The 27523-nt window shown below is 40.2% G+C and overlaps 1 protein-coding gene across 1 annotated transcript; it reads left to right on the forward strand.

Moving 5' to 3' along the window:
* Nucleotides 1–26658, forward strand: LOC124276965 (agrin-like). The gene is made up of 4 exons (XM_046712619.1): nucleotides 1–133; nucleotides 19997–20195; nucleotides 21815–22063; nucleotides 26477–26658. Exons 1-4 carry the CDS (start codon nucleotides 91–93, stop codon nucleotides 26592–26594), a joined length of 609 nt encoding a protein of 202 aa, XP_046568575.1. The 5' UTR covers nucleotides 1–90; the 3' UTR covers nucleotides 26595–26658.
* Nucleotides 26659–27523: the final 865 nt, after the last annotated feature.

The raw sequence follows: 27523 nt of genomic DNA on the forward strand, positions 1-27523 counted from the left end.
CCTGTTCCTTAGCTTATCTCAAGAGGTCAACCTTGCCAGGAGTGTCTCCTGGTACACGACACGCAGACATACTCTCACCTGGAACTAACCATGAGTTGTTCCTTCCATCTGCTGTTTCTTGGGATGGCTTTTGGTGAGTCTATGCTTCTCGTCTTCCATGTGTACACACGATACAGCGAGTCAAATATGTCATGTCACGGTACTGGAGTTTTCTGCCATGTTTCCATTTGATTAAAAGCGTGCAGGCTGGTGCCATGAAACGACCCACTTCTTTAGATAACCTGGTGGTATTTCCTGAATGCCCATCACCATATAATACATGACACGACCGCTGTTCAATCGAGGGGTCTGTGTAATAGTGCCTTGTCTGATACCTTCGTTTAAAGCAGAAAACATGCACCATGTACAGGTCTTGGGGAGGTTCTTTCACAGAAGATGTGCCTGGAATATTGTGCCAGCCAAGTATTCATGGGGTGTGTCTAATTCAAGTACCTGCAGTAATCTTTGTGTATATGTGGTTTAGTCTAGTCACTCAGGTATACCTGTAGTGTAGTGTTACCCAACTATGCCAGTATTGTAGTGTTACCCAAGTAGACCTGTAGTGTTACCCAAGTAGACATGTAGTGTAGTGTTACCCAAGTATACCTGTAGTGTAGTGTTACCCAAATAGACCTGTAGTGTAGTGTAACCCAAGTATAACTGTAGTGTAGTGTTACCCAAGTATACCTGTAGTGTAGTGTTACCCAAGTATATCTGTAGTGTAGTGTTACCCAAGTATACCTGTATTGTAGTGTTACCCAACTATACCTGTAGTGTAGTGTTAGCCAAGTAGACCTGTATTGTAGTGTTACCCAAGTATACCTGTAGTGTAGTGTTACCCAAGTATACCTGTAGTGTAGTGTTACCCAACTATACCTGTAGTGTAGTGTTACCCAAGTATACCTGTAGTGTAGTGTTACCCAAGTATACCTGTATTGTAGTGTTACCCAAGTAGACCTGTAGTGTTACCCAAGTAGACCTGTAGTGTAGTGTTACCCAAGTATACCTGTAGCGTAGTGTAATCCAAGTAGACCTGTAGTGTTACCCAAGTAGACCTGTAGTGTTAGCCAAGTAGACCTGTATTGTAGTGTTACCCAAGTATACCTGTATTGTAGTGTTACCCAACTATACCTGTATTGTAGTGTTACCCAAGTATACCTGTAGTGTAGTGTTACCCAAATAGACCTGTAGTGTAGTGTAACCCAAGTATACCTGTAGTGTAGTGTTACCCAAGTATACCTGTAGTGTAGTGTTACCCAAGTATATCTGTAGTGTAGTGTTACCCAAGTATACCTGTATTGTAGTGTTACCCAACTATACCTGTAGTGTAGTGTTAGCCAAGTAGACCTGTATTGTAGTGTTACCCAAGTAGACCTGTAGTGTAGTGTTACCCAAGTATACCTGTAGTGTAGTGTTACCCAACTATACCTGTAGTGTAGTGTTACCCAAGTATACCTGTAGTGTAGTGTTACCCAAGTATACCTGTATTGTAGTGTTACCCAAGTAGACCTGTAGTGTTACCCAAGTAGACCTGTAGTGTAGTGTTACCCAAGTATACCTGTAGCGTAGTGTAATCCAAGTAGACCTGTAGTGTTACCCAAGTAGACCTGTAGTGTTAGCCAAGTAGACCTGTATTGTAGTGTTACCCAAGTATACCTGTATTGTAGTGTTACCCAACTATACCTGTATTGTAGTGTTACCCAAGTATACCTGTAGTGTAGTGTTAGCCAAGTATACCTGTATTGTAGTGTTACCCAACTATACCTGTAGTCTAGTGTTACCCAAGTATACCTGTAGTGTAGTGTTAGCCAAGTATACCTGTAGTGTAGTGTTATCCAACTATACCTGTAGTGTAGTGTTAGCCAAGTATACCTGTATTGTAGTGTTACCCAAGTATACCTGTATTGTACTGTTACCCAACTATACCTGTTTTGTAGTGTTACCCTACTATACCTGTAGTGTAGTGTTAGCCAAGTATAACTGTATTGTAGTGACTCCCAAGTATACCTGTAGTGTAGTGTTACCCAACTATACCTGTAGTGTAGTGTTTGCCAAGTATAGCTTTATTGTAGTGTTACCCAAGTATAACTGTATTGTAGTGTTACCAAAGTATACCTGTATTGTAGTGTTACCCAACTATACCTGTAGTGTAGTGTTAGCCAAGTATACCTGTATTGTAGTGTTACCCAAGTATACCTGTAGTGTAGTGTTAGTCAAGTATACCTGTATTATAGTGTTACCCAAGTATACCTGTATTGTGGTGTTACCCAAGTATACGTGTGGTCTAGTGTTACCCAGGTATACCTGTAGTGTAGTGTTACCCAACTTTTCCTGTATTGTAGTGTTCCCCAACTATACCTGTAGTCTAGTGTTACCCAAGTATACCTGTATTGTAGTGTTACCCAAGTATACCTGTAGTGTAGTGTTAGCCAAGTATACCTGTATTGTAGTGTTACCCAACTATACCTGTAGTCTAGTGTTACCCAAGTATACCTGTATTGTAGTGTTACCCAACTATACCTGTAGTGTAGTGTTACCCAAGTATGCCTGTATTCTAGTGTTACCCAAAAATACCTGTATTGTAGTGTTACCCAACTATGCCTGTATTGTAGTGTTACCCAAGTATACCTGTATTGTAGTGTTGGCCAAGTATGCCTGTATTGAAGTGTTACCCAAGTATACCTGTATTGTAGTGTTACCCAACTATACCTGTAGTGTAGTGTTACCCAAGTATAACTGTATTGTAGTGTTACCCAAGTAGACCTGTATTGTAGTGTTACCCAAGTATACCTGTATTGTAGTGTTACCCAAGTATACCTGTATTGTAGTGTTACCCAAGTATACCTGTATTGTAGTGTTACCCAACTATACCTGTAGTGTAGTGTTAGCCAAGTATACCTGAATTGTAGTGTTACCCAAGTATACCTGTATTGTAGTGTTAGCCAAGTATACCTGTATGTAGTGACTACTAAGTATACCTGTAGTGTAGTGTTACCCAACTATACCTGTAGTGTAGTGATAGCCATGCATACCTGTATTGTAGTGTTACCCAAGTATACTTGTATTGCAGTGTTAATAGAAGTATACCTGTATGTAGTGACTACTAAGTATACCTGTAGTGTAGTGTTAGCCAAATATACCTGTAGTGTAGTGTTAGCCAAGTATACCTGTATTGTAGTGTTACCAAAGTATACCTGTGGTCTAATTATACCAAGGTATACCTGTACTCAAGTGTTACCCAACTTTACCTGTATTGTAGTGTTACCCAACTATACCTGTAGTCTAGTGTTACCCAAGTATACCTGTAGTCAAGTGTTACCCAGGTATACATGTAGTCAAGTGTTACCCAACTATACCTGTAGTGTAGTGTTACCCAAGTATACCTGTATTGTAGTGTTACCCAACTATACCTGTATTGTAGTGTTACCCAAGTATACCTGTAGTGTAGTGTTACCCAAATAGACCTGTAGTGTAGTGTAACCCAAGTATACCTGTAGTGTAGTGTTACCCAAGTATACCTGTATTGTAGTGTTACCGAACTATACCTGTATTGTAGTGTTACCCAAGTATACCTGTAGTGTAGTGTTACCCAAATAGACCTGTAGTGTAGTGTAACCCAAGTATACCTGTAGTGTAGTGTTAGCCAAGTATCCCTGTATTGTAGTGTTACCCAACTATACCTGTATTGTAGTGTTACCCAAGTATACCTGTAGTGAAGTGTTAGCCGAGTATACCTGTATTGTAGTGTTACCCAACTATACCTGTAGTCTAGTGTTACCCAAGTATACCTGTAGTCAAGTGTACCCAGGTATACATGTAGTCAAGTGTTACCCAACTATACCTGTAGTGTAGTGTTACCCAAGTATACCTGTAGTGTAGTGTTAGCCAACTACACCTGTAGTGTAGTGTTAGCCAAGTATACCTGTATTGTAGTGTTACCCAAGTATACCTGTATTGTTGTGTTATCCAACTATACCTGTATTGTAGTGTTACCCAAGTATACCTTTAGTGTAGTGTTACCCAATTCTACCTGTATTGTAGTGTTACCCAAGTATACCTGTATTGTAGTGTTATCCAACTATACCTGTAGTGTAGTGTTAGCCAAGTATACCTGTATTGTAGTGTTACCCAAGTATACCTGTATTGTACTGTTACCCAACTATACCTGTTTTGTAGTGTTACCCTACTATACCTGTAGTGTAGTGTTAGCCAAGTATACCTGTATTGTAGTGACTCCCAAGTATACCTGTAGTGTAGTGTTACCCAACTATACCTGTAGTGTAGTGTTTGCCAAGTATAGCTTTATTGTAGTGTTACCCAAGTATAACTGTATTGTAGTGTTACCAAAGTATACCTGTATTGTAGTGTTACCCAACTATACCTGTAGTGTAGTGTTAGCCAAGTATACCTGTATTGTAGTGTTACCCAAGTATACCTGTAGTGTAGTGTTAGTCAAGTATACCTGTATTATAGTGTTACCCAAGTATACCTGTATTGTGGTGTTACCCAAGTATACGTGTGGTCTAGTGTTACCCAGGTATACCTGTAGTGTAGTGTTACCCAACTTTTCCTGTATTGTAGTGTTCCCCAACTATACCTGTAGTCTAGTGTTACCCAAGTATACCTGTATTGTAGTGTTACCCAACTATACCTGTAGTGTAGTGTTACCCAAGTATAACTGTATTGTAGTGTTACCCAAGTAGACCTGTATTGTAGTGTTACCCAAGTAGACCTGTATTGTAGTGTTACCCAAGTATACCTGTATTGTAGTGTTACCCAAGTATACCTGTATTGTAGTGTTACCCAACTATACCTGTAGTGTAGTGTTAGCCAAGTATACCTGTATTGTAGTGTTACCCAAGTATACCTGTATTGTAGTGTTGGCCAAGTATACCTGTATGTAGTTACTACTAAGTATACCTGTAGTGTAGTGTTACCCAACTATACCTGTAGTGTAGTGATAGCCATGCATACCTGTATTGTAGTGTTACCCAAGTATACTTGTATTGCAGTGTTAGCCAAGTATACCTGTATGTAGTGACTACTAAGTATACCTGTAGTGTAGTGTTAGCCAAGTATACCTGTAGTGTAGTGTTAGCCAAGTATACCTGTATTGTAGTGTTACCCAAGTATACCTGTGGTCTAATGTTACCCAGGTATACCTGTGCTCAAGTGTTACCCAACTTTACCTGTATTGTAGTGTTACCCAACTATACCTGTAGTCTAGTGTTACCCAAGTATACCTGTAGTCAAGTGTTACCAAGGTATACATGTAGTCAAGTGTTACCCAACTATACCTGTAGTGTAGTGTTACCCAAGTATACCTGTATTGTAGTGTTACCCAACTATACCTGTATTGTAGTGTTACCCAAGTATACCTGTAGTGTAGTGTTACCCAAATAGACCTGTAGTGTAGTGTAACCCAAGTATACCTGTAGTGTAGTGTTACCCAAGTATACCTGTATTGTAGTGTTACCCAACTATACCTGTATTGTAGTGTTACCCAAGTATACCTGTATTGTAGTGTTACCCAAATAGACCTGTAGTGTAGTGTAACCCAAGTATACCTGTAGTGTAGTGTTAGCCAAGTATACCTGTTTTGTAGTGTTACCCAACTATGCCTGTATTGTAGTGTTGCCCAAGCATACCTGTAGTCAAGTGTACCCAGGTATACATGTAGTCAAGTGTTACCCAACTATACCTGTAGTGTAGTGTTACCCAAGTATACCTGTATTGTAGTGTTACCCAACTATACCTGTATTGTAGTGTTACCCAAGTATACCTGTAGTGTAGTGTTACCCAAATAGACCTGTAGTGTAGTGTAACCCAAGTATACCTGTAGTGTAGTGTTACCCAAGTATACCTGTAGTGTAGTGTTACCCAAGTATATCTGTAGTGTAGTGTTACCCAAGTATACCTGTATTGTAGTGTTACCCAACTATACCTGTAGTGTAGTGTTAGCCAAGTAGACCTGTATTGTAGTGTTACCCAAGTATACCTGTAGTGTAGTGTTACCCAAGTATACCTGTAGTATAGTGTTACCCAACTATACCTGTAGTGTAGTGTTACCCAAGTATACCTGTAGTGTAGTGTTACCCAAGTATACCTGTATTGTAGTGTTACCCAAGTAGACCTGTAGTGTTACCCAAGTAGACCTGTAGTGTAGTGTTACCCAAGTATACCTGTAGCGTAGTGTAATCCAAGTAGACCTGTAGTGTTACCCAAGTATACCTGTAGTGTTAGCCAAGTAGACCTGTATTGTAGTGTTACCCAAGTATACCTGTACTGTAGTGTTACCCAACTATACCTGTATTGTAGTGTTACCCAAGTATACCTGTAGTGTAGTGTTAGCCAAGTATACCTGTATTGTAGTGTTACCCAACTATACCTGTAGTCTAGTGTTACCCAAGTATACCTGTATTGTAGTGTTACCCAACTATACCTGTAGTGTAGTGTTACCCAAGTATGCCTGTATTCTAGTGTTACCCAAAAATACCTGTATTGTAGTGTTACCCAACTATGCCTGTATTGAAGTGTTACCCAAGTATACCTGTATTGTAGTGTTACCCAACTATGCCTGTATTGAAGTGTTACCCAAGTATACCTGTAGTGTAGTGTTACCCAACTATACCTGTAGTGTAGTGTTACCCAAGTATAACTGTATTGTAGTGTTACCCAAGGAGACCTGTATTGTAGTGTTACCCAAGTATACCTGTATTGTAGTGTTACCCAAGTATACCTGTATTGTAGTGTTACCCAAGTATACCTGTATTGTAGTGTTACCCAACTATACCTGTAGTGTAGTGTTAGCCAAGTATACCTGTATTGTAGTGTTACCCAAGTATACCTGTATTGTAGTGTTAGCCAAGTATACCTGTATGTGGTGACTACTAAGTATGCCTGTGGTGTAGTGTTACCCAACTATACCTGTGGTGTAGTGATAGCCATGCATACCTGTATTGTAGTGTTACCCAAGTATACTTGTATTGCAGTGTTAGCCAAGTATACCTTTATGTAGTGACTACTAAGTGTACCTGTAGTGTAGTGTTACCCAAGTATACCTGTGGTGTAGTGTTAGCCAAGTAGACCTGTGGTGTAGTGTTACCCAACTATACCTGTGTTGTAGTGTTTCCCAGCTATACCTGTGGTGTAGTGTTAGCCAGAGTATGCCTGTATTGTAGTGACTCCCAAGCATACCTGTGCTGTGTAGTGTTGCCCAACTATACCTGTAGTGTAGTGTTTGCCAAGTATAGGCTGTATTGTAGTGTTACCCAAGTATAACTGTATTGTAGTGTTACCAAAGTATGCCTATATTGTAGTGTTACCCAACTATACCTGTAGTGTAGTGTTAGCCAAGTATACCTGTGTTGTAGTGTTACCCAAGTATACCTGTGGTGAAGTGTTAGTCAAGTATACCTGTATTATAGTGTTACCCAAGTATACCTGTATTGTGGTGTTACCCAAGTATACGTGTGGTCTAGTGTTACCCAGGTATACCCTGTATTCAAGTGTTACCCAACTTTACCTGTATTGTGGTGTTACCCAACTATACCTGTGGTCTAGTGTTGCCCAAGTATACCTGTGGTCAAGTGTTACCCAGGTATACATGTAGTCAAGTGTTACCCAACTATACCTGTAGAGTAGTGTTAGCCAAGTAGACCTGTAGTGTAGTGTTACCCAACTATGCCTGTATTGTAGTGTTTCCCAAGTATACCTGTAGTCTAGTGTTAGCCAAGTATACCTGTATTGTATGATACCCAACTATACCTGTAGTCTAGTGTTACCCAAGTATACCTGTAGTCAAGTGTTACCCAGGTATACATGTAGTCAAGTGTTACCCAACTATACCTGTAGTGTAGTGTTACCTTAAGCATACCTGTAGTGTAGTGTTAGCCAACTATACCTGTAGTGTAGTGTTAGCCAAGTATACCTGTATTGTAGTGTTACCCAAGTATACCTGTATTGTAGTGTTACCCAAGTATACCTGTATTGTAGTGTTACCCAACTATGCCTGTATTGAAGTGTTACCCAAGTATACCTGTATTGTAGTGTTACCCAACTATGCCTGTATTGAAGTGTTACCCAAGTATACCTGTATTGTAGTGTTACCCAACTATACCTGTAGTGTAGTGTTACCCAAGTATAACTGTATTGTAGTGTTACCCAAGGAGACCTGTATTGTAGTGTTACCCAAGTATACCTGTATTGTAGTGTTACCCAAGTATACCTGTATTGTAGTGTTACCCAAGTATACCTGTATTGTAGTGTTACCCAACTATACCTGTAGTGTAGTGTTAGCCAAGTATACCTGTATTGTAGTGTTACCCAAGTATACCTGTATTGTAGTGTTAGCCAAGTATACCTGTATGTAGTGACTACTAAGTATACCTGTAGTGTAGTGTTACCCAACTATACCTGTAGTGTAGTGATAGCCATGCATACCTGTATTGTAGTGTTACCCAAGTATACTTGTATTGCAGTGTTAGCCAAGTATACCTTTATGTAGTGACTACTAAGTGTACCTGTAGTGTAGTGTTACCCAAGTATACCTGTAGTGTAGTGTTAGCCAAGTAGACCTGTAGTGTAGTGTTACCCAACTATACCTGTATTGTAGTGTTTCCCAGCTATACCTGTAGTGTAGTGTTAGCCAAGTATACCTGTATTGTAGTGACTCCCAAGTATACCTGTACTGTAGTGTTACCCAACTATACCTGTAGTGTAGTGTTTGCCAAGTATAGCTGTATTGTAGTGTTACCCAAGTATAACTGTATTGTAGTGTTACCAAAGTATACCTATATTGTAGTGTTACCCAACTATACCTGTAGTGTAGTGTTAGCCAAGTATACCTGTATTGTAGTGTTACCCAAGTATACCTGTAGTGAAGTGTTAGTCAAGTATACCTGTATTATAGTGTTACCCAAGTATACCTGTATTGTGGTGTTACCCAAGTATACGTGTGGTCTAGTGTTACCCAGGTATACCTGTATTCAAGTGTTACCCAACTTTACCTGTATTGTAGTGTTACCCAACTATACCTGTAGTCTAGTGTTACCCAAGTATACCTGTAGTCAAGTGTTACCCAGGTATACATGTAGTCAAGTGTTACCCAACTATACCTGTAGAGTAGTGTTAGCCAAGTAGACCTGTAGTGTAGTGTTACCCAACTATACCTGTATTGTAGTGTTTCCCAAGTATACCTGTAGTCTAGTGTTAGCCAAGTATACCTGTATTGTGGAAGCGATACCCAACTATACCTGTAGTCTAGTGTTACCCAAGTATACCTGTAGTCAAGTGTTACCCAGGTATACATGTAGTCAAGTGTTACCCAACTATACCTGTAGTGTAGTGTTACCCAAGTATACCTGTAGTGTAGTGTTAGCCAACTATACCTGTAGTGTAGTGTTAGCCAAGTATACCTGTATTGTAGTGTTACCCAAGTATACCTGTATTGTAGTGTTACCCAAGTATACCTGTATTGTAGTGTTACCCAACTATGCCTGTATTGAAGTGTTACCCAAGTATACCTGTATTGTAGTGTTACCCAACTATGCCTGTATTGAAGTGTTACCCAAGTATACCTGTATTGTAGTGTTACCCAACTATACCTGTAGTGTAGTGTTACCCAAGTATAACTGTATTGTAGTGTTACCCAAGGAGACCTGTATTGTAGTGTTACCCAAGTATACCTGTATTGTAGTGTTACCCAAGTATACCTGTATTGTAGTGTTACCCAAGTATACCTGTATTGTAGTGTTACCCAACTATACCTGTAGTGTAGTGTTAGCCAAGTATACCTGTATTGTAGTGTTACCCAAGTATACCTGTATTGTAGTGTTAGCCAAGCATACCTGTATGTAGTGACTACTAAGTATACCTGTAGTGTAGTGTTACTCCAACTATACCTGTAGTGTAGTGATAGCCATGCATACCTGTATTGTAGTGTTACCAAGTATACTTGTATTGCAGTGTTAGCCAAGCATACCTTTTATGTAGTGACTACTAAGGTACCTGTGGTGTAGTGTTACCCAAGTATACCTGTAGTGTAGTGTTAGCCAAGTAGACCTGTAGTGTAGTGTTACCCAACTATACCTGTATTGTAGTGTTTCCCAGCTATACCTGTAGTGTAGTGTTAGCCAAGTATACCTGTATTGTAGTGACTCCCAAGCATACCTGTACTGTAGTGTTACCCAACCATACCTGTAGTGTAGTGTTTGCCAAGCATAGCTGTATTGTAGTGTTACCCAAGTATAACTGTATTGTGAAGTGTTACCAAAGTATACCTATATTGTAGTGTTACCCTAACTATACCTGTAGTGTAGTGTTAGCCAAGTATACCTGTATTGTAGTGTTACCCAAGTATACCTGTAGTGAAGTGTTAGTCAAGTTATACCTGTATTATAGTGTTACCCAAGTATACCTGTATTGTGGTGTTACCCAAGTATACGTGTGGTCTAGTGTTACCCAGGTATACCTGTATTCAAGTGTTACCCAACTTTACCTGTATTGTAGTGTTACCCAACTATACCTGTAGTCTAGTGTTACCCAAGTATACCTGTAGTCAAGTGTTACCCAGGTATACATGTAGTCAAGTGTTACCCAACTATACCTGTAGAGTAGTGTTAGCCAAGTAGACCTGTAGTGTAGTGTTACCCAACTATACCTGTATTGTAGTGTTTCCCAAGTATACCTGTAGTCTAGTGTTAGCCAAGTATACCTGTATTGTAGCGATACCCAACTATACCTGTAGTCTAGTGTTACCCAAGTATACCTGTAGTCAAGTGTTACCCAGGTATACATGTAGTCAAGTGTTACCCAACTATACCTGTAGTGTAGTGTTACCCAAGTATACCTGTAGTGTAGTGTTAGCCAACTATACCTGTAGTGTAGTGTTAGCCAAGTATACCTGTATTGTAGTGTTACCCAAGTATACCTGTATTGTAGTGTTACCCAAGTATACCTTTAGTGTAGTGTTACCCAAGTATACCTGTATTGTAGTGTTACCCAACTATACCTGTATTGTAGTGTTACCCAAGTATACCTGTAGCGTAGTGTTACCCAAGTATACCTGTATTGTAGTGTTACCCAAGTATACCTGTATTGTACTGTTACCCAACTATAACTGTAGTGTAGTGTTAGCCAAGTATACCTGTATTGTAGTGTTACCCAAGTATACCTGTATTGTAGTGTTAGCCAAGTATACCTGTATGTAGTGACTACTAAGTATACCTGTAGTGTAGTGTTACCCAACTATACCTGTAGTGTAGTGATAGCCATGCATACCTGTATTGTAGTGTTACCCAAGTATACTTGTATTGCAGTGTTAGCCAAGTATACCTTTATGTAGTGACTACTAAGTGTACCTGTAGTGTAGTGTTACCCAAGTATACCTGTAGTGTAGTGTTAGCCAAGTAGACCTGTAGTGTAGTGTTACCCAACTATACCTGTATTGTAGTGTTTCCCAGCTATACCTGTAGTGTAGTGTTAGCCAAGTATACCTGTATTGTAGTGACTCCCAAGTATACCTGTACTGTAGTGTTACCCAACTATACCTGTAGTGTAGTGTTTGCCAAGTATAGCTGTATTGTAGTGTTACCCAAGTATAACTGTATTGTAGTGTTACCAAAGTATACCTATATTGTAGTGTTACCCAACTATACCTGTAGTGTAGTGTTAGCCAAGTATACCTGTATTGTAGTGTTACCCAAGTATACCTGTAGTGAAGTGTTAGTCAAGTATACCTGTATTATAGTGTTACCCAAGTATACCTGTATTGTGGTGTTACCCAAGTATACGTGTGGTCTAGTGTTACCCAGGTATACCTGTATTCAAGTGTTACCCAACTTTACCTGTATTGTAGTGTTACCCAACTATACCTGTAGTCTAGTGTTACCCAAGTATACCTGTAGTCAAGTGTTACCCAGGTATACATGTAGTCAAGTGTTACCCAACTATACCTGTAGAGTAGTGTTAGCCAAGTAGACCTGTAGTGTAGTGTTACCCAACTATACCTGTGTAGTGTTTCCCAAGTATACCTGTAGTCTAGTGTTAGCCAAGTATACCTGTATTGTAGCGATACCCAACTATATCTGTAGTCTAGTGTTACCCAAGTATACCTGTAGTCAAGTGTTACCCAGGTATACATGTAGTCAAGTGTTACCCAACTATACCTGTAGTGTAGTGTTACCCAAGTATACCTGTAGTGTAGTGTTAGCCAAGTATACCTGTAGTGTAGTGTTAGCCAAGTATACCTGTATTGTAGTGTTACCCAAGTATACCTGTATTGTAGTGTTACCCAAGTATACCTGTATTGTAGTGTTACCCAACTATGCCTGTATTGAAGTGTTACCCAAGTATACCTGTATTGTAGTGTTACCCAACTATGCCTGTATTGAAGTGTTACCCAAGTATACCTGTATTGTAGTGTTACCCAACTATACCTGTAGTGTAGTGTTACCCAAGTATAACTGTATTGTAGTGTTACCCAAGGAGACCTGTATTGTAGTGTTACCCAAGTATACCTGTATTGTAGTGTTACCCAAGTATACCTGTATTGTAGTGTTACCCAAGTATACCTGTATTGTAGTGTTACCCAACTATACCTGTAGTGTAGTGTTAGCCAAGTATACCTGTATTGTAGTGTTACCCAAGTATACCTGTATTGTAGTGTTAGCCAAGTATACCTGTATGTAGTGACTACTAAGTATACCTGTAGTGTAGTGTTACCCAACTATACCTGTAGTGTAGTGATAGCCATGCATACCTGTATTGTAGTGTTACCCAAGTATACTTGTATTGCAGTGTTAGCCAAGTATACCTTTATGTAGTGACTACTAAGTGTACCTGTAGTGTAGTGTTACCCAAGTATACCTGTAGTGTAGTGTTAGCCAAGTAGACCTGTAGTGTAGTGTTACCCAACTATACCTGTATTGTAGTGTTTCCCAGCTATACCTGTAGTGTAGTGTTAGCCAAGTATACCTGTATTGTAGTGACTCCCAAGTATACCTGTACTGTAGTGTTACCCAACTATACCTGTAGTGTAGGTGTTTGCCAAGCATATAGCTGTATTGTAGTGTTACCCAAAGTATAACTGTATTGTAGTGTTACCAAAGTATACCTATATTGTAGTGTTACCCAACTATACCTGTAGTGTAGTGTTAGCCAAGTATACCTGTATTGTAGTGTTACCCAAGTATACCTGTAGTGAAGTGTTAGTCAAGTATACCTGTATTATAGTGTTACCCAAGTATACCTGTATTGTGGTGTTACCCAAGTATACGTGTGGTCTAGTGTTACCCAGGTATACCTGTATTCAAGTGTTACCCAACTTTACCTGTATTGTAGTGTTACCCAACTATACCTGTAGTCTAGTGTTACCCAAGTATACCTGTAGTCAAGTGTTACCCAGGTATACATGTAGTCAAGTGTTACCCAACTATACCTGTAGAGTAGTGTTAGCCAAGTAGACCTGTAGTGTAGTGTTACCCAACTATACCTGTATTGTAGTGTTTCCCATGTATACCTGTAGTCTAGTGTTAGCCAAGTATACCTGTATTGTAGTGATACCCAACTATACCTGTAGTCTAGTGTTACCCAAGTATACCTGTAGTCAAGTGTTACCCAGGTATACATGTAGTCAAGTGTTACCCAACTATACCTGTAGTGTAGTGTTACCCAAGTATACCTGTAGTGTAGTGTTAGCCAACTATACCTGTAGTGTAGTGTTAGCCAAGTATACCTGTATTGTAGTGTTACCCAACTATACCTGTATTGTAGTGTTACCCAAGTATACCTTTAGTGTAGTGTTACCCAAGTATACCTGTATTGTAGTGTTACCCAACTATACCTGTATTGTAGTGTTACCCAAGTATACCTGTAGCGTAGTGTTACCCAAGTATACCTGTATTGTAGTGTTACCCAAGTATACCTGTATTGTAGTGTTACCCAACTATACCTGTAGTGTAGTGTTAGCCAAGTATACCTGTATTGTAGTGACTCCCAAGTATACCTGTAGTGTAGTGTTACCAAACTATACCTGTAGTGTAGTGTTTGCCAAGTATACCTGTAGTGTAGTGTTAGACAAGTATACCTGTATTGTAGTGTTACCCAACTATACCTGTATTGTAGTGTTGCCCAAGCATACCTGTAGTCAAGTGTACCCAGGTATACATGTAGTCAAGTGTTTCCCAACTATACCTGTAGTGTAGTGTTACCCAAGTATACCTGTAGTGTAGTGTTAGCCAACTATACCTGTAGTGTAGTGTTAGCCAAGTATACCTGTATTGTAGTGTTACCCAAGTATACCTGTATTGTAGTGTTACCCAACTATACCTGTATTGTAGTGTTACCCAAGTATACCTTTAGTGTAGTGTTACCCAAGTATACCTGTATTGTAGTGTTACCCAAGTATACCTGCATTGTAGTGTTGCCCAAGCATACCTGTAGTCAAGTGTACCCAACTATCCATGTAGTCAAAGTGTTACCCAACTATACCTGTGGTGTGCGTTAGTGTTACCCAAGTATACCTGTGGTGTGGTGTTAGCCAACTATACCTGTAGTGTAGTGTTAGCCAAGTATACCTGTATTGTAGTGTTACCCAAGTATACCTGTATTGTAGTGTTACCCAACTATACCTGTATTGTAGTGTTACCCAAGTATACCTTTAGTGTAGTGTTACCCAAGTATACCTGTATTGTAGTGTTACCCAAGTATACCTGCATTGTAGTGTTGCCCAAGCATACCTGTAGTCAAGTGTACCCAGGTATACATGTAGTCAAGTGTTACCCAACTATACCTGTAGTGTAGTGTTACCCAAGTATACCTGTAGTGTAGTGTTAGCCAACTGTACCTGTAGTGTAGTGTTAGCCAAGTATACCTGTATTGTAGTGTTACCCAAGTATACCTGTATTGTAGTGTTACCCAACTATACCTGTATTGTAGTGTTACCCAAGTATACCTTTAGTGTAGTGTTACCCAAGTATACCTGTATTGTAGTGTTACCCAAGTATACCTGTATTGTAGTGTTACCCAACTCTACCTGTAGTGTAGTGTAAGCTAAGTATACCTGTATTGTAGTGTTACCCAAGTATAACTGTATTGTAGTGTTACCAAAGTATACCTGTATTGTAGTGTTACCCAACTATACCTGTAGTGTAGGGTTAGCCAGGTATACCTGTATTGTAGTGTTACCCAAGTATACCTGTAGTGTAGTGTTATCCAAGTATACCTGTATTATAGTGTTACTCAAGTATACCTGTAGTGTGTGTTAAAGTGTTACCCAAGCATACCTGTGGCCCTAGTGTTACCCAAGTTATACCTATAGTCCTGTATTCATGTAGTCAAGTGTTACCCAACTTTACCTTTACCTGTGTGTAGTGTTACCCACCCTGTAACCCATACCTGTAGTGGTTGTTACCCAAGTATACCTGTAGTAGTCAAGTGTTACCCAGGTACATGTAGTCAAGTGTTACCCAACTATAGTGTTACTGTAGTGTGGTGTGTTAGCCATGTTACCTGTAGTGTAGTGTTACCCAACTATACCTGTATTGTGGTGTTTCCCCCAACTATACCTGTAGTGTAGTGTGTTATACCTGTATTGTGGTATATAACTGTATTGTGGTGTTACCAAACTATACCTGTATTGTAGTGTACCCAAGTAGTTACCTGTATTGTAGTGTTACCCAAGTATGCCTGTGGTGTCAAGTATACCATGTAGTGTATTCAAGTGTTACCCAACTTTACCTTAACTATACCTGTAGTGTAGTGTTACCCAAGTATACCTGTGGTCAAAGTGTTACCCAGGTATACATGTGGTCAAGTGTTACTTAACTATACCTGTGGTGTAGTGTTAGCCAAGTATACCTGTGGTGTACCCAACTATACCTGTGTAGTATACCTGTAGTTAGTGTTACCTGTGTTGTTGTGTTTTAACTATACCTGTAGTGTAGTGTTACTTAAAGTATACCTGTATTGGTGTTGCAGTGTTACATGTAGTCAAGTGTTATATACCTGTGGTGTAGTGTTACCCAACTATGTGGTGTTACCCTGTAGTGTAGTGTTATTAAAGTATACCTGTATTGTGGTGTTTCCCAAAGTATACCTGTGTTACCCAACTATACCTGTAGTTGTAGTGTTAGCCAAACTATACCTGTATTGTAGTGTTACCCAAGTATACCTGTAGTGTGGTGTTACCCAACTATACCTGTAGTGTAGTGTTACCCAACTATACCTTGTGTGGTGGTGCATACCTGTGTGTGAGTGTTACTACCTGTGTAGTGTAGTGTTATCCAAGTATACCTGTAAGTATGCCTGTATTGTGGTGTTACCCAACTATACGTTTGTGGTCTAGTGTTACCCAGGTATACCTGTATTCAAGTGTTACCCAACTTTACCTTTATTGTAGTGTTACCCAACTATACCTGTAGTCTACTGTTACCCAAGTATACCTGTAGTCAAGTGTTACCCAGGTATACATGTAGTGTAGTGTTACCCAACTATACCTGTAGTGTAGTGTTAGTATTACCTGTAGTGTGGTGTTACCCAACTATACCTGTAGTGTAGTGTTACCCAGACCCCGTATACCTGTAGTGTATGTTAGCCAAGTATACCTGTATTGTAGTGTGTTACCTGTAACTATACCTGTATTGTAGTGTTACTTAGCTTAGACCTGTAGTTGTCAAGTGTTACCCAACTATACCTGTAGTGTAGTGTTACCCAAGTATACCTGTAGTGTAGTGTTACCCAAGTATCCCTGTATTGTAGTGTTACCCAAGTAAACCTGCATTGTAGTATTACCCAACTATGCCTGTATTGTAGTGTTACCCAACTATGCCTGTATTGTAGTGTTACCCAAGTATACCTGTATTGTAGTGTTACCCAAGTATACCTGTATTGTAGTGTTACCCAAGTATACCTGTATTGTAGTGTTACCCAACTATACCTGTATCGTAGTGTTACCCAACTATACCTGTAGTGTAGTTTTAGCCAAGTATACCTATATTGTAGTGTTACCTAAGTATACCTGTATTGTAGTGTTACCCAACTATACCTGTATTGTAGTGTTACCCAAGTATACCTGTATTGTAGTGTTACCCAAGTATACCTGTATTGTACTGTTACCCAACTATACCTGTAGTGTAGTGTTACCCAACTATACCTGTAGTGTAGTGTTAGCCAAGTATACCTGTATTGTAGTGTTACCCAAGTATAACTGTATTGTAGTGTTACCAAAGTATACCTGTATTGTAGTGTTACCCATCTATACCTGTAGTCTAGTGTTACCCAAGTATACCTGTAGTCAAGTGTTACCCAGGTATACATGTAGTCAAGTGTTACCCAACTATACCTGTAGTGTAGTGTTACCCAACTATACCTGTATTGTAGTGTTACCCAAGTAGACCTGTAGTGTAGTGTTACCCAAGTATCCCTGTATTGTAGTGTTACCCAACTTTACCTGTATTGTTGTGTTAGCCAAGTAGACCTGTAGTGTAGTGTTACCCAACTATGCCTGCATTGTAGTGTAACCCAAGGATACTTGTAGTGTAGTGTTACCCAACTATGCCTGTATTGTAGTGTTACCCAAGTATACCTGTATTGTAGTGTTACCCAAGTATACCTGTATTGTAGTGTTACCCAACTATACCCGTAGTGTAGTGTTCCCAAAGTATACCTGTAGTGTAGTGTTAGCCAAGTATACCTATATTGTAGTGTTACCCAAGTATACCTGTGTTGTAGTGTTACCCAAGTATACCTGTAGTGTAGTGTAAGCAAAGTATACCTGTATTGTAGTGTTACCCAAGTATACCTGTATTGTAGTGTTACCCAACTATACCTGTATTTTAGTGTTACCCAAGTATACCTGTAGTGTGGTGTTACCCAAGTATACCTGTATTGTAGTGTTACCCAAGTATACCTGTATTGTAGTGTTACCCAACTATACCTGTAGTGTAGTGTTAGCCAAGTATACCTGTATTGTAGTGTTACCTAAATATACCTGTAGTGTAGTGTTACCCAACTATACCTGTAGTCAAGTGTTACCCAGGTATACCTGTAGTCAAGTGTTACCCAACTATACCTGCAGTGTAGTTTTACCCAAGTATACCTTGATGGAGTGTTACCCAACTATACCTGTAGTCTAGTGTTACCGAACTATACCTTTAGTCAAGTGTTAGCCAGGTATACATGTAGTCAAGTGTTACCCAACTATACCTGTAGTGTAGTGTTACCCAAGTATACCTGTATTGTAGTGTTACCCAAGTAGACCTGTAGTGTAGTGTTACCCAAGTATCCCTGTATTGTAGTGTTACCCAAGTATACCTGTATTGTTGTGTTACCCAACTATGCCTGTATTGTAGTGTTACCCAACTATGCCTGCATTGTAGTGTTACCCAAGTATACCTGTAGTGTAGTGTTACCCAAGTATACCTGTATTGTAGTGTTACCCAACTATACCCGTAGTGTAGTGTTCCCCAAGTATACCTGTAGTGTAGTGTTAGCCAAGTATACCTATATTGTAGTGTTACCCAAGTATACCTGTGTTGTAGTGTTACCCAAGTATACCTGTAGTGTAGTGTTAGCCAAGTATACCTGTATTGTAGTGTTACCCAAGTATACCTGTATTGTAGTGTTACCCAACTATACCTGTATTTTAGTGTTACCCAAGTATACCTGTATTGTAGTGTTACCCAAGTATACCTGTATTGTAGTGTTACCCAACTATACCTGTAGTGTAGTGTTAGCCAAGTATACCTGTATTTTAGTGACTCCCAAGTATACCTGTATTGTAGTGTTGCCCAAGTATACCTGAAGTCAAATGTTACCCAACTATACCTGTAGTGTAGTGTTACCCAAGTATACCTGTATTGTAGTGTTACCCAACTATACCTGTAGTCTAGTGTTACCCAAGTATAACTGTATTGTAGTGTTACCAAACTATACCTGTATTGTAGTGTTACCCAACTATACCTGTAGTGTAGTGTTATCCAAGTATACCTGTATTATAGTGTTACTCAAGTATACCTGTATTGTGGTGTTACCCAACTATACGTGTGGTCTAGTGTTACCCAGGTATACCTGTATTCAAGTGTTACCCAAGTATACCTGTATTGTAGTGTTACCCAAGTATACCTGTAGTGTAGTGTTACCAAAGTTTAAGCCAATTGTGTCTTCTGTGTTGTGACAACTAAGTATACCTGTAGTACAGTGTAAGCCAATTGTGCCTTCAGTGTTATGTTACCTAAGTGCACCTGTAGTACAGTGTAAGCCAAGTGTGCCTTCAGTGTTATGTTACCTAAGTGCACCTGTAGTACAGTGTAAGCCAACTGTGCCTTCAGTGTTATGTTACCTAAGTGCACCTGTAGTACAGTGTAAGCCAATTGTGCCTTCAGTGTTATGTTACCTAAGTGCACCTGTAGTACAGTGTGCCAATTGTGCCTTCAGTGTTATGTTACCTAAGCTCACCTGTAGTACAGTGTAAGCCAATTGTGCCTTCAGTGTTATGTTACCTAAGTGCACCTGTAGCACAGTGTAAGCCAATTGTGCCTTCAGTGTTATGTTACCTAAGTGCACCTGTAGTACAGTGTAAGCCAATTGTGCCTTCAGTGTTATGTTACCTAAGTGCACCTGTAGTACAGTGTAAGCCAATTGTGCCTTCAGTGTTATGTTACCTAAGTGCACCTGTAGTACAGTGTAAGCCAATTGTGCCTTCAGTGTTATGTTACCTAAGTGCACCTGTAGTACAGTGTAAGGCAATTGTGCCTTCAGTGTTATGTTACCTAAGTGCACCTGTAGTACAGTGTAAGCCAATTGTGCCCTCAGTAATATTTTGCCCAACTATACCTGTAGTACAGTGTAAGCCATCTGTGCCTTCAGTGTTATGTTACCTAAGTGCACCTGTAGTACAGTGTAAGCCATCTGTGCCTACAGGTAAAGCTGCCTAAGTTACAACTAAATGTGTTTGTAGTTCTTCTGTCCGAGATTCAATGGACACAATCTAGTCATCCGAAGCCGACGGATTCGGTGGAGCACGCCCTAGACCACATCAACAAACATCCTAACTCCGCCACAATGTGTGCCGCCATCTTGAAGTTTGACTGCAGTCAACACATAGTCACGAAAGACGAGACAGTGTGTGGCACCGACCAAGTCACCTACCCTGACAAGTGAGTAGGCATACGTAGAAAATATGAGTAATAATATGAATGCTGATAAAACGCCGATAAAACCAGTGAAAACACACGCCCCCTGTACCCCCTCAGATCTGATTGTCTTCATTAATTCATACGTCTTTATACACCACATTCCTCACCCGTGGACACATACCTCCGAGGGGCGGGGACCGCCTCCGTGGTGTAGTGGTTAGAGCGTCCGCCCGGAGTGCGGAAGGTTGCGGTTCGATCCCCGATCGCGTCATACTAAAAGCGTTAAAATATGGTACTTGTTGGTCCCTGCCTGGCGCTTGGCATTCATGGGTACAACAAGGACTGGTCGGCTCGGAGTCAGTATAATGAGTCTGAGTGGGGTATTCATGCTTCACTGCGGCATGGTATCTCAGTGGGCTAGCACTATAAAACCAGCTTCAGTCTGAGCTTGTACAAGCAGCCGCACATACACATACACACGCATGCACGTCGTCATATGAGTGAAATATTCTCCAGCACGACGTTAAACCCAATTTCACCTCACCTCACCTCACCTCACCTCACCTCACCTCACCTCACCTCACCTCACCTCACTTCACCTCACCTCGCCTCGCCTCCGAGCCTCCGAGGGGCGACGGGGTAGCACAGTGGTTAAAGCGTTAGCTCACCATGCTGATATTGCTGGAATATTGCTAAAAGTGGCACAAAACCCACGTCACTTACATATCACCAGGTTAGAATTGGTCTTCAGCAACCCATGCTTGTCGTAAGAGGCGTCTAACGGAATCGGGTCGTCAGGCTCGCTGATGTGGTTGACACATGACATCTATTCCCAACTGCATGGGACCATGTTCATGCTGTTGATCACTGGATTGACTGGTCTAGGCTCCATTATTTACAGACCACAGCCATATAGCTGGAATATATCTGAGTGCGGCGTTGAACAAAAACCCAAATAAACAATTCTTACCTCAGTGATATCCAACTTTCACATTCACCATATCAAACGTTTTCGTTGATACAGTATCATGAATGTAATACATTGCCGTTACAAGAGGAATGTCCGTCTTACTGCATGTATATGCTCTATTTGTCATAAATGTCACGATATGGCTGAAATATTGCCGATGTGACGTTAAATATTAACTTACTCACTCACTCACTATTTTTCATAAACATTCAGTTGTGTGTTTGCCAAAGCAAGCTGTCAGGTTTAAAATACTAGTTTGATCGAAAGGAATTATAAGAAATAAGGTTTTAACGATAGTTTATGAGGCATTCCATTTCTATTGTCCAAGGAATAATGAGGCTCTCAGGGGTCTTACGTGTGACTTTTAGGTGAAAACATCTAATCTGCTGGTATTTTAGCGAAACAACAGTGCACATGTTCAGTTCAGTGTTACACCAAGAATGTCCAGCCTTCCCACCCAAATGTACAGCACGAATAACCCCGCGAAGACCTAGGTTAGACTTGGTCTTCAGGAACCCAGCTTCTAAGGGACCGTGTGGTCAGGATCGCTGACATGGTTGATATAAGTCATTGTATTCCAGTTGCGTAGATCGATTGGAATAAATTAAGAAAGAAACAACCTGAATATAATATTCTAAGATACCACTTATATTTTTCTATCTACATCCAGCTGCGTGTTTGCCAAAACAAGATGTCAGCCATCTTCCGACATTAATTTGAAGCACAAAGGACCGTGTGAAGTCAAGTCATCTCCAGCCAGTCACATGACCACCATCCTTCCAAGCTCTGTCACGTGGGGCCATGACCCGGCGTATGACCTGATCAAGGACGTCTTCTGTACCAACATCAACTTAATCAAATGTGGGGTGAACGTAGACGCTGACATCTGCGGTTCTGACGGGAAGGTGTACACGAACCAGTAAGACATCCGCACAGCAATATTAACAGTTTCCACATTCTCAGACAAAAAATCAGACCCCCTGAATATGATCTTTCACAATGTTTCAACTTTCAGGAACCACCAATAGTCTAGTTTTCCCCAAAGCATATCATGTCCTCCATGTTGTCCTGACATGTGATGCAGAGAGCGGTCACTGGTCAGTCAGTGGTCGGCTTGCTGGCTTGGTTGATGTATGATATCGTATCCCAGCTGAGTAGATCGATGCTCATGATGTCAATCACTGGACTCGAATATTTACAGGCCGGGTTTATAAAGCGGGGATTTTGTAGAGCGCGGCGTAAAACAACGCACAGACATCAGAATAAGATCTATTTATAATGATTCAGAGTAATACCCAAAATTCCATAGGCAAGAGTATGACTTCAGTCTCACAACAGTCAACTTTCCACCAGTACTCAAAATATTTGGTTACGGTCATAGCATCCAATGCTTTAATGAATTTTTCAAAGATGTGTAGTACAATTCCAAATTCGAGGCATCTGTGACCAAAATGATACCAGACGCAAATGCATGTTACTACTGGTTCCTTTTATCTCTGCGTTTTCAGGTAAATAATTGACTTGACTTTGCATGTATTTGTGACGGGTGTCACCAGTGAAGCAGAAAAGTAGCTTCATTGATTGATAGTCTTCATATGGAACACATGATCATAGTCCGTCAACCTAACTTTTGGAACACGGTTATTGCAAGTTACGTTTAAACAACAAAAGGTATCCAACTTTTATTCGCTCAGTTAATAATGATATCTGGCGATCTAATTGGATGTTGAATTGTTAAAATGTATATCAACTATTAAACATTTTACTTAAGAAACTATCATATAAAGTTTCTGACAACAACAACATTTTCAGAAGGGAGTACTGGGAAGTACTGGAATAGCTATCAACAATGTTGCAATGTGTGTGGCACGTGCAGGTTGGGTAACGTCGTGATTGTGTATGGACATGTTGAGAAGGGACCGTATCACCAAACTATTTTTCATTTTAGACAGATGTTTTTAATTATTCATTTGTATTGAAAGGTAAAGGCAAGTAGTTAATTTGATTATCAAACATCATAATATTACAAGGTGAGAAGGTGAAGACTTGCCATATTATGAGAACATGTGAATGTTCAGATTCAGATGTGCCAGAAGCCCCGACTTCAATGTCAGAGTCAGATTCAGCCTCCAATCTATGATCAATGGTGTGACCGTTTCTGTTTGAAAAACCATCATTTTGCCAATTTTGTTCTTCTACTGACCTGCAAAACGTGACCTACAAACATTTTCCACAAAACTGCTGGGACGTTACAAATTTCATCAATCACAATACGTTTTACGTCGGCTAACTAAAACGATTTGTTCTTCTGTGCAACTTGTTTTTTAAGGTGGCCCCATACCAGTTCTATCGGATTTAAGTCACAGTTATAGGGTGGGAGACGTACAACTTCATGACCTTGTTGTTTAAGCAGATTGTCAATTTGATAAATAGGTGGTTGCTTTTTGGTAAAAATAATTATGTACAACTCTACTTTTGTTGGTTTTGATGGATATATCGATGCCATGTTTGTCAAGCCAAGCAATCATATCTCCCTTTCTGGAAGCTGAGGTTGGATACTTATCCTGGGGGTCAATGCAGCTGTGATAAGGTTCATTGTCCATTACGATCACAGAATGGTCAACCAGTGCAGTTCAGTCACATATTCAGTGAACACTGCAGAGTTCATTTCACTGTGGTAATCCCGTCCATCCTTGGAATTGGCCCTGAAAACAGCATCACATCCAGGAAGAAACCCCAAGCGACAGCCAGCATGAAGGATTATGAGTCTCTCTCCTTTTCCAAGAGGTATTCCTCTGTTGTTCTCTGCATCTCGGTGCTGCAATTGGTAAGAAGAAGTATGGTTAGCATTTACCCACGTGTCATCACGCCACGCGATTTCATGTCCTTCTTCTCTCATCTGACGAATCTTCCTCAGATACCGAGCTCTCAATGCTATGATATCGCCCAATGTCAACTTTTGGTTGCTCAGTCTCTTGAAGCGGTATCCATATTTAAACAATAACTTACATATTGTGTACTTGGAGACATGGATATCATGGTCATCTTGAAGTATCTTCTTCAACTTTCTGGAAGATATAGCCTGATTCGACTTGTGTAAACATCGAATTACATCCCTCACTACTCGTCTATCAAAATCATCCAGTTTCCCATTTTTAGGATGTTTTGAGATGCTCCCCGACCCACTCGGGGTTTCAGTGTCAGACTCTGTATCATTGTCAAGAAATATAATGCGATGAAGCGTTGTTCTTGAAACCTTGGTAGCATGAAGTGTACGTTTTGTGAAGCAATTCATAGAAATAAAGGGTTTTTGTCTCTTGGCTTCTTTCTTGCAAAACGCATGTACCCTTTTAACTATATCCCGTGAATCTTTAGAGAGCATCTTGCCGACACCCGAACACTAGCTGTGACGTCACAAACACTCCCCATGAAATGCTCGTGCATGCATGTACATAACATGTTGACACACATTGCGACATTGTTGATAGCTATTCCAGTACTTGCCAGTACTCCCTTGTGAAAATGTTGTTGTTGTCAGAAACTTTATATGATAGTTTCTTGAGTAACATCATTTATAGTTGATATAAATTTTAGCAATTCAACACCCAATTAGGTCGCCAGATATCATTATTAACTGAGTGAATACAAGTTGGATACCTTTTGTTGTTTAAACGTAACTTGCAAAAAAACGTGTTCCAAAAGTGAGGCTGACGGACTATGTGCGATAACTTGAATACGGCGGACTGTAAATATTGCATTTGTCATTTGATTGTGCAAAGGGAATTGTCACTCATGTTTGTGAAGTTCCAGAGGCTTCCCAACTACTCGTCCTTTTCTCACGACAATTTCTTCAAAACGTAAATCCTGAATAACTACTAATTTCAAGTGTATAAAAAAGGTTCAATACAAAGTTATCTGTCCACTTGTACCATGCCCTTCCAAAAATTAAATTATAGTCTGACACTCCCCTGAACACTATCATGATTTCTTATAGTCCGTCAACTGAACTTTTGACACCCTGTTTTTCACAATTTACCTTTGAACCAAAAATGCCTTCAAAATGTTTTTGTGCATACGCTCTTTATATCTTATAACCTATCCAAGGTTTAAATTTCATAATTTTATGTCAATTATTAAAGCTTCGTCTTAAGAAGCCATCTTATAAAAATATGAAAAATAGAAGTAGTTATACAAGGGAGCAAAAATGATGGGATGGAACAGCCAACAACATGGTGTGACACGCGTGCATCTTGTTTACATTGTTACGCCTGCAAGAAAATCTACAGGGACTGTTTAATCATCATAAATCCATTTTAAACAAGTAGATTAATTTAAGGCCTTAAAAAAGACTGGTTGCTTGATCTCTTGTATCTATATCCAAATTTGAGCAACAGCTTGCGTATGGTATGCTTTGATACAATGATGTCATGGTTTTCTTTTGACAATATTTTCGTCAGTTTGCTTGACAATATGGATCGATGTAACCGACGCATGACGTCCCTCACAACCCTTCTATCGAATTCATCAAGCTTTGTTTTCTTTGCATGTTTTGAGACGGCCCCGATTTAACTGCCATGCAATCGTCAGGCTCTGAAAAAGTGTCATGGGAGATAACTCTTTGCAATATTCTTTTGCAGATCTTCGTGGCATTAAATGTCTTTTGGAGAAACATTCCATTAAATAAAAAGACTTTTTTTTCGCTTTGCCTCGCGCTTGAAAAAATTGTAAACTCTTTGTGATGATTTGCCGGTAACTTTTGTATAACATCGTTTTCCTGCAACCTGTGCGTGTTGACGATCTTTGATATAACTTAAGCGTGCTAATGTAAATACCCGTCATGTACATATCACGCTGACACACATTTTACAGTGTTGTTGGCTTTTCCGTCAGGTGCGTTAACCCCTCGTAAAACTCTCCACAGTTTTACAATTATTATATGACAGGTTTAAAGGCAAAATCTTTAATAATCGTTTTAAAATTACTAAAATCGATATCTTGTTAGGTCACGGTATACAATTACCATATGAACAGAACAGTGTTTTAAAATATTCAGGAAATTTTATGTAAATTGTGAAAAACAGGGTGCCAAAAGTTAAGTTGACAGACTATAATGTGTGTATCAGTGATAGTTGAATCCACTTCGCTTCCTGTTAATATGTTATTTCCTCACATACACCAGTAAATGGCCAACACCTTAATAATACGTTTATATGTAAAAGAAGACATGACACCTTCAGTCTTTTGCGAACGGTGCATATCAGCGTTAGATGAATCCCATCCGCTTCCTTATGTTATTTTGTTGTTTCCTCACACAAATTCTGTCCGTCCCAAGGTGCCTGTTTGCCAAAGTGAAATGTTTCAAGCCCGACTTGGAGCCAACCAACCCCTCGAAGTGTCATGAGAACGGCCTCCCCTTGAAGTCGACACCTAAACCCTTTCTTGTGGGATAAATTCAAATTCATGTGACGAAATCAATGTATTTTGAAAACCAAAATAAATCCGTATTAACGTTGACACGATTGTCCGGATTGCTGATATGCCTGTGTTAACAACCAGTAACAAGTATCACAATGAATGTACATTGTTGCTGGTATGGCGTCAATGGACTTGAAGCACATTCTGTGTGGAGATACCAGGTTAGTATAGTGACGACTTACTGTGTAGAGAAGGTAGGTTAACATGTGTGGTTGATTGCGTGAACAGACTGTTGGCTGTAATATCTGAGCATTATGCACTGATTGCCGGGCTACTTATGCTAGGGGCGGTGGGGTAGCCTAATGGTTAAAGCGTTGTCTCGTCACGCCGAAGACCCAGGTTCGATTCCCCACATGGGCACAATGTGTGAAGCCCATTTCTGGTGTCCCCCGTCGTGATATTGCTAGAATATTGCTAAAAGCGACGTAAAACCCAACTCACTCACTCACTTACTTATGCTAGAGTCATGTGCAAAGCTGCATCCCTTAGGTCACCCCTGAAGATCGGGTTAGAATTGATCTTCAGTCACCCATGCTTGTCGTAAGAGGCGACTAACGGGATCAGGTGGTCAGGCTCGCTGACTTGGTTGACACATGTCATCGGTTCCCAATTGCCTAGATCGCTGCTGATGTTGTTGATTACTGGGTTGTCTGGTCAAGATTCGATTAACTACAGACCGCCGCCATACAGCTGGAATATTGCTGAGTGCGGCGTAAAACTAAACTCGCTCACGCATCCCTTAGGTATGCCAGGATACTCTGCTCACGGGTTCGAATCCCACTTGGCCCTGAATGAGTTTCGAAATGTTCTCAGCAACTCAAGCGCGTTGCTTTTCCAGCTTCCGTCTCACACCATGCAAACCCGCAGAGACCTAATTGTAATACAGTCCACGGCGGCGTTGAAC

The sequence above is a fragment of the Haliotis rubra genome, unplaced genomic scaffold (assembly GCF_003918875.1).
Source record: "Haliotis rubra isolate DU_JTF1 unplaced genomic scaffold, ASM391887v1 Scf216, whole genome shotgun sequence".
Taxonomy (NCBI): Eukaryota; Metazoa; Mollusca; class Gastropoda; order Lepetellida; family Haliotidae; genus Haliotis; species Haliotis rubra.